Below are 13,123 nucleotides of genomic sequence, written 5' to 3'. Positions count from 1 at the left end.
GGACTTCAAGCAAGGAAATATCAAAACAATAGATCATTGTTCCTGTGGTTTCGTATTCTCTTTGCAATAGACATTTGACCCTTTATATGCTACAGTGAGTTTCATTTGCAGGAACCCTTAGTATCTCTTCTGAATTATTTAATATTCTTTGCTTTAAAGCAGGCTTTTCATGGTAGTCGTTGAACGTGTTGCTGGATTTTTGTTTGTGTTTGCCTGGTGGGGTAGGTTGTAGTTAAGTGAAATGTGTGGTGTAAGCAAGGAGAAATTGCTGTATGCAAACCATAATTTTCATGTACTTACTGTTTTGAGTGCTGTGATGAAAGGGATGTATCACAGCATTTTTATCAACATCAGCTGCTATCTTTGTCTCTCTACCTGAAGGATGGCAAAGGGCCCCCTTTCATCTGGAGGCTTATGAGGCTATTATGGTAAACAGCAGCACCAGGTTGGGTTGACATTGTTGGAGCTTTCATCTTTTGTTCGAAGTTTTGAAGCGTTATTTGTGGTTCTCTTGTTCCCCGTCTCATGGCTGGATGTTCAGTGAGAGCAGAGAACAGCTTCTTGCCAGAGTTGTTAAAGAAAAGTCATTTACCAGGGTGGGGAGGGAAGGAGCAAGAGGGGCCAGCTGAGCTCTACCCAAGCCCCACGTTGAGTGATGACCCTGCAGGTCTGAGCTCAGCTCGAGCTGCACACCGGGTGCCTGGATCCCTGCCTCCGCCGCTTTCTCCTGAACAAATACTGCTACAGCATGGCATAGGACGTGCCACGCAGTCTCATATCTCTAATCCCCGAAGATGAGTCCATCAGCTGATGACAGAGATTGAGGTCAGGGGCTCACACTCAGACACCTACACAGTTAGTGGCTGGTGCTGCTTGTTTGCTGACCGTGTTTTTAGCCGAGCACGCAGCCTTGTTGCCTTTATGTCGGTTACACGAGCCCAGTAATTGACACTGGAAAGTGGCCGTGGGATCTTGAGCCTGGAGGAGCTGGAGGAGGAGGCTTTGCCCGTGAACCTCTGTGCTCCTGCTCTCCTGAAGTGTTTCCCTGGCTGGGGCATGGCCCGTTCCCGCTCTGCTGGGGGCGGGTGTAAAAGAAAAGTGCTTTCCCTTCGTGTGCTGCCGCTTGTGAATGCAGAGAGCCAGCTCCTCCTGGGTGAGTGCCCAGTAAAGAAAACTCCTATTTTGTAATTGACTTGTACTTGCCTTTAGTGATTATTATATTCTTTTAATATCAAAATAAGATTCACATATAAAGCAGAGCACACAGAAATATCTCTATAGTAACAGTGATAATGATATGTCATTTCCGGATGTAACATTTTTATTTCCTTTTATTTTTATTGTCACCTTTCTGGTTTTCTTTCCCTAGATTTTACGCAAAATTTCCATCCTTCACCTTTATGCACACGTTCGTCTAGCACTGCTGTTTTTCTGTGCTAGCAATGTGGGTTTAGGCTTTGGCTCATCCTTTATGCAGCTTGGAGTATTCCTTCAACGTCCTAATCCAGTAAGGGTGGATCCCTCCATAGAAATTGCAGCTCAGCATCTAAAATGGAGTGCCCTGCCATGTCGCTTCCTACTGAGCATTTCTGTTGCTCCCCGTACGTCGTGTGCAGGTATTTCAGGGAAAAGAATAGGCAAGGAGAGAGAATTAAATTTAATCTCGGGCTTCTCCCGTCTGAGAGCAGCAGCATCTTGCCATTAGCCCGTGCTGTGGTGTAGTTCAGCTGGTGTGGTGGTGGTGCTGCCCAAAGGCCCTCAGCCCCCTGCCCGCTGTGTGGTAGTTAGCGGGGGCCTAATTAGCCTGCACCTCTCCCACCTGCCAGCGAGGGAGGGGATGGAGCCAGGGCTGTGCTGTCGGCTGGGGCTGCCGGGCGCACAGCCCAAGCAGGATAAAAGGGTTCGAGCTGCGTTCTCCTGCTTACAAGTGTGCCGGGGGTGTCCCACGGGGTGACCCCTGCCTCAGCAGACGCGACTCAAACTCTATAAATTCCTCTCAGTTCGCAGCCAGGTCCCGGGGGGTTCATCGGGGAGGCGGGCGGATTAAGAGGGCTGGTTTTCAATGGAGAGGATCTGACTTGAAGAGAACAACGTGGCTTCTGTGCCAAAGAAGATTGTTACTAATGCTTTTCTTCCAGGGTTGGAAATCCAGCGTGCTGGCACCTATCCCATGCATTATACATTACTTCCCAAGCACGGCCGCGGGGCTGTCTGCACGTAAATCATCACCCGCTGTTTGACAGCGAGGGACAAGCAGGTGCCTGAGCAGGGTGCGGAGCAGGGGACGCGTGGAGCCAGGTGGAGCAGGAGGATGAGGAGCAGCCTTCTCAGAGTATGCATGGTCCTCCTAGGAGCGCCGCAGCCGAAGCCTTTGCTGATCTTACTTGACTTGAGTGTGCTTGGCCAGACTGAGCAATGGCACAGATATTGCCCCACTACACCTTCCTTTTCCTCTTGTGTTTTGCAGCATCCCCTTCAATTAAGCTTCTTGTGGACGACCCAATAGTGGTGAACCCTGGGGAGGCGATCACCTTAGTCTGTGTGACAACAGGAGGGGAGCCAGCCCCCAGCCTGACGTGGGTGAGGTCCGCTGGCGTCCTGCCCGAGAAGACGGTCCTCAACGGCGGCACACTGACGATACCTGCCATCACATCGGAAGATGCTGGCACATACAGTTGTGTCGCCAATAACAATGTTGGAAACCCTGCAAAAAAGTCCACCAACATCATTGTAAGAGGTAAGCTGAGCTGGCAAACTAACAGCCTTTACGTTGGAGGATAAATAGAACCCTAATCTGACGGGATGGCTGCATTCACACAGTGGCATCATACATTTCCAGACGTATTTCTGGTCAGTTCTAGTAATGCTTGAAGTGAATTGGTGCTGGCTTCAGGTAGCCACTGGCTCTTGTGCTGGGTTCCAGCCCCCTACTTGGGGCTGTTCCTGGGGTGAAGTGGTGCCTCTGTACCATGCAGATGCAGCAGCTCTCACTCAAATCGGGGACAAATGCTTGCCAAAGGACACCGTGTCATTGTCCATGAGTAGGGAGGCTTGCCCTTCCTCTGCACACACACTTTTAGCAGAGCCCTGAGAGCAGGGGCTGTGGCAGAGTTTCCCTTTAATGGGTCCTGGAGACATCATTTCCTACCTCATCCTTTTCTTCCTTCCTGTCAGCTGAGCATGTTACTGAAATTAAGGCTGTTGTGCATGCTGTGAATCTGCTGCCATCAGACGACTGCTCCCTGGGTAGGAGCTTTAGATTAGTATCTATGCTTTAATTATGCTAAATAGCAGGCTAAATGTCTGTCTTAGATAAAAGTAAGAGAAGAGTGCTTTCAGAGCAATTACTGCCAGGTGGAAAGAAACTCTCCCCTTGTTTACTGCTTTCTGGGTAACCCCAGGAACATGGCCAGTTGGTTTGAAGGCGGGGTTCACTTGGCTGGTAGGCATCATCTGAGTGGATTAATCTACCTGAAGCAAACAGTTCATCTGAAACTAATTTTCTATAATCTAATCTATGAATGCTACTGAAACATAAACTCCCACGCCATAGGAACTTTAAATAATACCATGTGATTAATCATACTCAGGAGAAACTGCTGTATAAGGAGCCAGTGGTGTGAATGTTTTATGAGAGCCATAACCCCTGTTCAGTTCTTATTGCCCAACGTATTATGCTCTTCAGCAGGACGATGAATTAGAAGCTATTTCTGTTCTGGGGGTCAGGGAGAGAGCATCACATCAGCCTAGGTCTGCAGGAGTTTATCAGAAGTCCACAGATTTATTTGTAATATTGTATTTCCATTCAATTTTTGACATTTGGCTTAGGGGTTTTGTTGTCAAGAGGCAAAAGCAGTGTTGTTTCAAGAACACAGCATCAACATTAATTTGCTGTGATTTACAACGGTGATGAGGTTGTGATGGGAAGATGTGAGTGAAACACACGCTCAGAATAAGCAAAGGGAGAGGAAAGGCTTTGTGTGAAAGAAAATATGAGTATTTTAATTGACCCAGCAGACAGCACCAGAGAGCCCAGAGGAAAAGCCAAGTCCCTAGCTCCCTGCAGATACAAATTCCATGAGTCATAGCATAATAATGATATGCCCTCACATTTTTATTTATAGAAGCCCATGCCTATGAGATGCCTAGGAGCTGCAAGATGTTGAACAAAATATCATTAAAACATTTGAGGAAGATTCTTTTTTTTCTTCTCTTCTGTGTGGCTGTTAATTCTGAGAAGCAACCACCACAAGGAACATCACCCCATCAAATCAGTGAAGTGCAGCCCCCCGGTACATGGCTGCATGCTGTGATTTTTCCCCTTCACTATTATTTCTGTTAAAGGGAAAGAATTGTCTTTAAAAAATCTTTTTACTCTGGCCTTAGTTGATTTATTTTTACTAAAAGGGATGCGGAGTTTAGCAGTGAAATGTGAGAGAAATTTGCACACAAGTTTGGATTTTACTTTGTGTTTACGTTTCTTAGCATTTTGCCCACAGCTCATTGCTTCTCTCTCTTTCATCTCTTTTTTTTTGTTGCTGTTTATCAGGATTTTCATACAGCAGCTGAGGAGAAAAGAGTATTTAGTTGAAATGGCAACTAAGCCTTGCAGGAGAAGCAGTTGGTAATTGGAGTTTGCAGCTTCTCTCAGGTTGGACTACCGATCCCAGGACTAGACAATAATCCCCTAATCTTACACAGATAGGAATGTAAAATTGTAAAAAGTGCCATCAGGGCTTGGATTAAATTTGTTCCCCTTAAAACTTACTAAATTTCACCGTGCATTTATCCAAACATGCCTTTATTGTGTGTGCTTCATCCAATTGATGCTACCTTATCTTCCAGCAGCTCTTGATTTTTTTTTTTTTTTTTTTCTGGGCATTTTCTTGTCTTTGTGGCTGACTGCCCAAATTCGTAAATACCCATCACACTTTCCTTTGAATCCATTATGAATGATGCCATATGACTATCATACATTTAATTAAATAAATCTAAAATCGGAGAGAATCCTTCAGAAAGAAATAAACATAAATACATAAGTGTCCAGGGTGCGAATAACTGGCTCCTATGACTGCCATGCACTGCTCCAGCAGCAGTGGGATAGCAGGTGCCACTAGTGGTATTGGTTTGCACCCTCCTAATATGCATAAGCGTTTAATGTGTGATCTCTTTGGCTGTTACTCATTTTTCTCTTCTTCCAGTGAGCATTGGCATCGAAGATGTTCTGAAAGTAAAATAGACCAAAGCTGCCATTGTAGCAAGGAACCCGTTTAGTCATAGACATCTTTGGATGTTGTTTTTTTCCTCTTTTTGCCTGTATATCTTACAAGGAACTGTAAGTCCTTCCAACAGAAACACGCTACATGCTTGCTCATTGGTTCACGTGAACGCAGGTCCCTTGCAAAACACCAGGCAGTGCATACATCTGCTGGGAAAGAGGCTCCCTCGTTCGTCACCTGCTCAGGCAAAGTACCACTTGCAGATGAAGTAAGGTACTTTATAGGTACCACTTTCTTAAGCAAGTTGTGAGCCACAGTTGGCTTCCTTTGTCGCCATTCTACTGAGCCATTGGGTCAGTGCCTTTCTCTTCCACCCATCAGATAATGTTAGCAAAAGTTTTGCTGAGATGGAGAGCAATTGTGTAGAGTACCATCATGTCATTTCTTAAGAGGCATAGATTTAATGTAATGTCTTCCATTTCCTCTGTTTGCTTTGAGCGGGAGCTCACCAGAGGCAAATAAACGACGTGGTGCATGGGGCTTTTCCAGCTGGCACAGCTGTCTCTGCAACAAGGCCACATGTTGTTTACCTGGTGAAGTCCCCATTTAGTGAGAAAGTCTGCAAAACACAGCGATTTTGAAGAATGCCATTATCAGTTTAACTCAGACACACAGACACAGATTTCTAGGTTGGAAGAGACCTCAAGATCATCGAGTCCAACCTCCAACCTAACACTAAGTACTCCACTAAACCATATCGCTAAGCTCTACATCTAAACATCTTTTAAAGACCTCCAGGGATGGTGACTCCACCACCTCCCTGGGCAGCCCGTTCCAATGCTTAATAACCCTTTCGGTAAAGAAGTACTTCCTAACATCCAACCTAAAACTCCCCTGTCGCAACTTTCGCCCATTCCCCCTCGTCCTGTCACCAGGCACGTGGGAGAACAGACCAACCCCCACCTCTCTTACCTCCTTTAAGGTAACTGTAGAGAGCGATAAGGTCGCCCCTGAGCCTCCTCTTCTCCAGGCTGAACAAGCCCAGCTCCCTCAGCCGCTCCTCGTAAGACTTGTTCTCCAGACCCCTCACCAGCTTGGTCGCCCTTCTCTGGACTCGCTCGAGCACGTCCATGTCCTTCCTGTAGCGAGGGGCCCAAAACTGAACACAGTACTCAAGGTGCAGCCTCACCAGAGCCGAGTACAGGGGCACAATCACTTCCCTAGACCTGCTGGCCACACTGCTTCTTATACAGGCCAGGATGCTCTTGGCCTTCTTGGCCACCTGAGCACACTGCTGGCTCATATTCAGCTGCCTATCAACCAATACTCCCAGGTCCTTCTCGGCCAGGCAGCTTTCCAGCCACTCATCTCCCAGCCTGTAGCTCTGCTTGGGGTTGTTGCGCCCCAGGTGCAGGACCCGGCACTTGGCCTTGTTGAACTTCATACAGTTGACCTCAGCCCATCGGTCCAGCCTATCCAGATCTTCCTGCCCTCGAGCAGATCGACACACGCACCTAACTTGGTGTCATCTGCAAACTTACTGAGGGTGCACTGGACGCCCTCATCCAGATCATCGATAAAGATATCAAAGAGGACCGGCCCCAGTACCGAGCCCTGGGGGACACCACTAGTGACCAGCCTCCAACCAGATTTGACTCCATTCACCACAACTCTCTGGGCCCGGCTATCCAGCCAGTTTCTAACCCAGCGAAGCGTACGCCAGTCCAAGCCCCGCGCAGCCAGTTTCTTGAGGAGAATGTTGTGGGGAACGGTGTCAAAAGCCTTACTGAAGTCAAGGTAGATCACATCCACAGCCTTTCCCTCATCCACCAAGCGCGTCACTTTGTCATAGAAGGAGATCAGGTTCGTCAAGCAGGACCTGCCTTTCATAAACCCATGCTGACTGGGCCTGATCGCCTGCTTGCCCTGCAAGTGCTGCGTGATGACCCTCAAGATAATCTGCTCCATGAGCTTTCCTGGCACTGAGGTCAAACTGACAGGCCTGTAGTTCCCCGGGTCTGCCCTCCGGCCCTTCTTGTAGATGGGCGTCACATTGGCTAGCCGCCAGTCAACTGGGACCTCCCCCGATAGCCAGGACTGCCGATAAATGATGGAAAGCAGCTTGGCCAGCTCCTCCGCCAGTTCTTTCAGTACCCTCGGGTGCATCCCATCTGGCCCCATTGACTTGCGCACATCCAAGCTCCGTAGCAGGTCGCCAACCATTTCCTCGTGGATAGTGAGGGCCACATCCCGTTCCCCATCCCCTTCCACCAGCTCAGGGTACCGGGTATCCAGAGAACAACTGGTCTTGCCGCTAAAGACTGAGGCAAAGGCGGCATTGAGTACCTCAGCCTTTTCCTCATCCTTAGTAACTAGGTTTCCCCTCGCATCCAGTAAAGGATGGAGATTCTCCTTAGTCCTCCGTTTCGCGTTGATATATTTGTAAAAGGATTTTTTGTTATCTTTAATGGCAGTAGCCAGATTGAGCTCCAGATGAGCTTTGGCCTTTCTAATTTTCTCCCTGCGCAGCCTCGCTACATCCTTGTAGTCCTCCTCAGTGGCCTGCCCTTTTTTCCAAAGATTATAAACCCTCTTTTTTCTGCTAAGCACAAGCCGCAACTCTCTGTTGAGCCAGGCCGGTCTTCTTCCACGCCAGCTCGTCTTTGGGCACGTGGGGACGGACCGCTCCTGTGCCGTTAAGATTTCCTTCTTGAGGAGCGCCCAGCCTTCCTGGACTCCTCTGCCCTTCAGAACTGCCTCCCAAGGGACTCGGCCAACCAGCGTCCTGAGCAGCTCAAAGTCAGCCCTCCGGAAGTCCAAGACAGCGGTTTTACTGGTCCCCTTCCTGACTTCGCCAAGAATAGAGAACTCTACCATTTCGTGGTCACTCTGCCCAAGACAGCTTCCGACCACCACATCTCCCACCAGTCCTTCTCTGTTTGTGAAGAGAAGGTCTAGTGGGGCACCACCCCTGGTAGGTTCACTGACCAGCTGCATCAGGAAGCTATCTCCCACGCTCTCCAGAAACCTCTTAGACTGCTTTCTCTGTGCCGTGTTGTGTTTCCAGGATATGTCCGGGAAGTTGAAGTCCCCCACGAGGACAAGCGCCGACGATTTTGCAACTTCTGTCAGTTGCCTATAAAACTCCTCATCCGTCTCCTCATCCTGGTTCGGCGGTCTATAACAGACCCCCACCAGGACGCTAGCCTTGCCGGCCTTCCCGCGGATCCTAACCCACAGGGATTCAACCTTATCATTCCCAGCCTGGAGTTCCACAACATCAAAAGATTCTCTAATGTAGAGAGCCACGCCACCGCCCCCTCTGTGCTGCCTATCCCTCCTGAAGAGCCGATAGCCAGGCATTGCAGCACTCCAGTCATGAGAGTGGTCCCACCATGTCTCCGTGATGGCAACCAAGTTGTAGCCTGCCTGCTGCACGATGGCTTCTAGCTCCTCCTGTTTGTTACCCATGCTGCGTGCATTAGTGTAGATGCACTTCAGTCGGGCCATCGCCTTCTTCCCCAGCCTAGCCATTGTTTCCCCCGGCACAGCTCCAACAAGCCTTGTTTGAGCCCCGTCCCCCTTCTTACCTAGTTTAAAGCGCTCTCTATGAGCCCCGCCAGCTCCTGGCCTAGGATTCGTTTTCACCTTGGAGATAGGGACCCGTCTGGGGCCATCAGGCCGGGTGCCGAGTAAAGCTCCCCATGGTGAAAAAACCCAAAACTCTACCCAAAGTTATTGCAGAATACTCCATTCCATCAAATACATTGTCATCTGTCAAGGTGTCTGAGTCAAAACAGAGAAGGAGGAAATACTACCTCATTTCAGCAGAGCTGGCTGCTCACCAATTCTAATTGTGGAAGTTTCTCAGTATTTCCTTTAGATTAATGGGTTCTTTAGATGATTGGAAGTCTGCTAGCATTTGAGTGTTGGTGGGTATTCTCCTCAGTGGCATCTTCACTTCCTGCTCTCAAACTGATGAGTAGAACAGCTTCCTTTACCGTATTTCTAGACAAAACCATTAGAAAGCAGAGGAAGCTCTAAGGGGATCTTGACTCCTCTCACTCAAGTGAGAAAAAGACTTTGCTCTTGGAGGTATTTCACTTCTTCAAAAATTTCTCTTAGGATCGTAGAAATTCTATTCTATTCTTCACTGCATATTTGAAGAAGATATCACAAGGCATTAGAGTAGAGAAAAGGTAATATTGACCTCATAATCTTTAAGACAGTGCATAAAAACACGATTGTCACAATACCATTCAGTTTTTGGGTGACAACTGAAAATGTCAAAAGAGGCAGGAATCAAGATAATCATATGCCAACGGCTTTTGGAAAATTGTACAGCTTCAACATGACTTGAACCAGTACTCAAAATTATGAGAACATGGAAGAAAAAATATTCCAAAGACACTGTGAAGGGGAAAATGAAAAAAAAAAAATCTCTCTATAAGTACCAGTATGTTACTGAAGAACTAAAGGCTTTTGCTAACGAAGGTTGTAAGGTGGCTCCTCCATCCAGGAAGAGAGAAAAAATGCTGGGTAGCATCTTTGAAGGACACCTATTCATCAAGTAGAAGCAGAGAGATGTTTTACAGGTCTTCAAATATGCAGCACTGATATTATTTGGAAGGGTGTCAATGTGCACAAGCTCAAATTTGTTGCCTCCTCAGCAAGTTCTTCCTTTACCTTCTTTAAAGAGACTCCTTCGTCTCTTCCACTGCAACTGCAACATTATTTTAATGCCAGTTGACTCTGACTCTGTGACTTTTCCTTTCTGTGAAGTGGAAACATAATGTCTAGAGTTAATTTTTCAAAGGGGTGGGATTCCCTGTCAGTTTAAATATAAAATAATAATTTTAAGTGACCTATGCTCTACATTAGCAGAAAAGCTTTTGCTGAACAAAAAGCACTCTGGGGAAATACAATTTAAGGCTGAGATTGCTGGAAGTACCTATCTCATTATGTCTTGAAAAAAAAAAAGACCCAGATTGTGAAATAAATGATATTTTTCTTGCTTTTCTATTAGATTTAACAGAAAAATATGCACTGAAATCTGGTATTTCTGATGTCCATTCTTGTACTCCTGGTTTCTCTTCTGTTTGCCCACCACAGCTCTGTTTATCCCAGAGCTTTTTCTTTGGATTTTCCCTTCTTGGCTTAGAGCAATTGCGTGACATAAAGTCTAAAATAACATCTGCATGGTTATACATCAGCACCTTTGCTGTCACCCCTGGGAGATATCAGGTGCTGTTAATAACAGAAATGGGAGCAGGGCTCCCCACGGGCTGGTGCCCAGTGCCAGAACAGAGCTATTGCTCACAGGTTTTATGCAAAAGGTGGGATTTGGGTCTTGGCAGTGCATATAAACATATTAACGAGGACATATTAAAGCATATTAACAGGGCACTCTCCAAATGCCTCTTGAACACTGACAGCCCTGGGGCACCAACCACCTCGCTAGGAAGCCTGTGCCAGTGTCTGACCACCCTCACGGTAAAGAAATGTTTCCTTACGCCCAGTCTGAACCTCCCCTGGTGCAGCTTTGTGCCATTCCCTCACGTCCCTGACTGCTTCCCCTCCCCAGGGAGCTGCAGAGAGCAAGGAGGTGGCCCCTGGACCTCCTCTTCTCCAGACTGGACAACCCAAGTGTCCCCAGCCTCTGTCTCTCCAGGGAGTCAGCAGCACCTCCCCGGTTGGTATCGCCAGCAGGCTTGTGAGGATGCACTCCTCTCCTGCATTCAGAACATGGATAACATCGTTAAACACAGCTGGCCTAGAACTGGGCCCTCGGGGACACCACTGGTGACCATCCCCCAGCCAGGTGTCGCCCCATTTACTACAAAAAGCCATTGCCAGCTAATTCTGATTCTTCCACCAAGAGGTGTGCCCTGTGACTGGGGTTGGGATCAGACAAGATTTTAGCCTAGAAAACCCAATCTCGTGGCACATCCAGCGTGTTGCTACAGTCATAAGTTACTGGTGCGCTATCCTAAAAGTTTACAGCTCTGAGAATGAATGTGTGAAAAAGTCAGGCTTCGGAGTTTAATAAGTCCATTTATTTTTATTATCTGCAATAGTACTCTCAGGCATATGTGTTCTCTCCCAGGCTGGGCTGTATTGTGGACGAGTTCATAAAATGGTTCCATATAAAAATGTAGATGGTTTATTGATTCTTCTGCCCTTTCGTTAGGACTTCTCGGAGTTTTTGTGTACAGAAATCTTATTTTTAACTAAGTTTGCTGCTCTGCCACATCCTGTGCTGCCTGTCAGGCACCACTTTTCTATGAAGGTACAAGAGTGATAGAAGAGACATTTGTTTCGTCTCTCTCCTTCTGGCCCTGGCAGCGGGGCTGCTCCAGGTGCCCATGTTCTTTCTGCAGTAGAGAGCAAGGGAAAAAGTTATCCTCACTGTCTCTTGGCTAGTAAATATGGACTGCTGATACACAGTAATTTCTTGTGCGTGGGTGTGGTGTTGTAGTTTAGTATTGTATTAGACCTTGGCTGATTAATACACGATGAGGTCTGTGTAGTCTTAACAAAATCAGCATTTTGTTTTGACAGAAGTAATTGAGTTTTTCAAAATTTTGTCTCATCCTGAAGGAAAAGAGAGAGGAAAAAAAAAAAAGGCACATTTTTTTCTTCAATCCGACATTTTGATGACCTTGAAATGTGTTTTAATGTACTTACTTGTATCGCATCAGACAACTGTGAATGAGGCTCGTAGGTCTCTGACAAATAATTTTGGAAAGTTCTATAGGATCCTGATTCATTTTTGGGGCATTGAACTGTGAAATAAAAGGGAAGCGTTGATGGGAAATGCATCCCGCCTTGGAACAAATCCAGGCTGTCATGAAGCCCTTTGGTAGAATAAAGCTCTCAGTGCCGGGGACAATCCAGTGCCAAAACCTTGGAACCTGGCCTTTGCTTTGGGTTTGCAGGAAAGGCAAGTACTGCGGGCTGAGTTTCATTTGCAGTGTGGGCAGAGAGAAGAGTGAAGATTTGCAATGGATTGCTTTTTGGCATCCAGGAAGGCTCAGCAAGGCTATTTTTTTTATTATTTTTTATTTCATTTTTTGACAGCTTTGGCACAAGAACTAAACTTTATAAAGGCATTGGCCCTGGAAAACGCCCAGCTGTAATGTTCAGAGGATTTATAATTTGTTTGGCAAGTGCACAGCCCACTGGGGATTGTGTCAGCTTCTCTGAATTGTTTAATTTATATCCCAATTCTTCCCTGCCCTGCGATGAGACTTGCAAAGTTGCAGTTTGCCTGCGAGGTGGGTGGTCTGCGGGATGGGATAGCCCTGAGCGCACAGGTCGGGCTGTGATGGCACGCGGCTGTGCCTTGGCAGGCTGTAACATCATGTCATAGGAATGCTCTTGGTTTGTTTCGCTTTCTTCTGCTTGGGGTTTCAAACCCTCCCGAACACCAGCTGCCAGTTTGTCACCACTTTATCAATCGGCTCTGTAATGGTGTGACACCTCTGGGGCAGCTCCCAGGGGCCAGGAGTTTGTGCTGCCCCCATCCTTGGAGACCTTCCAGCTCTGAGCTCATCCATCCATCTGAGCCGTGCTTCGAAGCAGGAGGATGGACTAGAGACCTCCTGAGCTGCCTCCTCATCTGAGTATCTCTGGGGACCTGTACAGCTTTGGTCTACACCTCCTCTTGCTTCAAAAAGGAAAAGCAGTAAAAGAAATAGAAACTAGTAACTGGAACACAGGTAAAAAAAGACATGGCATCTCCAAAATAATAAATCCTTTTCTTTTAAAAATTAAAAGCATTTATAAAAATAGAGACAAAACCTGAAATCTCTCCATTGTATTTGCATTTAAATTGGAAATGTGAATGCATCTGGTCTTGTAAAAGCCAAATAATTGCTTGATATTAAAAAGTTTGGAGATGC

At 46.9% G+C, this 13,123-nt stretch overlaps 1 protein-coding gene across 4 annotated transcripts in view; it reads left to right on the top strand.

Annotated features, from left to right (window-relative positions):
- Positions 1–13,123, top strand: part of MDGA2 (MAM domain containing glycosylphosphatidylinositol anchor 2) — a 339,526-nt gene that overhangs the window by 184,434 nt on the left and 141,969 nt on the right. For all 4 annotated transcript variants that reach the window (XM_040559492.1, XM_040559491.1, XM_040559493.1 and 1 more), the window contains one exon: positions 2,468–2,737. In XM_040559492.1, coding sequence (XP_040415426.1) covers positions 2,468–2,737 — 270 coding nt within the window. The remainder of the gene's footprint in view (positions 1–2,467; positions 2,738–13,123) is intronic.

The sequence above is a fragment of the Cygnus olor genome, chromosome 5, assembly GCF_009769625.2.
Source record: "Cygnus olor isolate bCygOlo1 chromosome 5, bCygOlo1.pri.v2, whole genome shotgun sequence".
In the NCBI taxonomy this organism is placed as follows: Eukaryota; Metazoa; Chordata; class Aves; order Anseriformes; family Anatidae; genus Cygnus; species Cygnus olor.
This window is presented reverse-complemented; position numbering and strand designations above follow the sequence as displayed.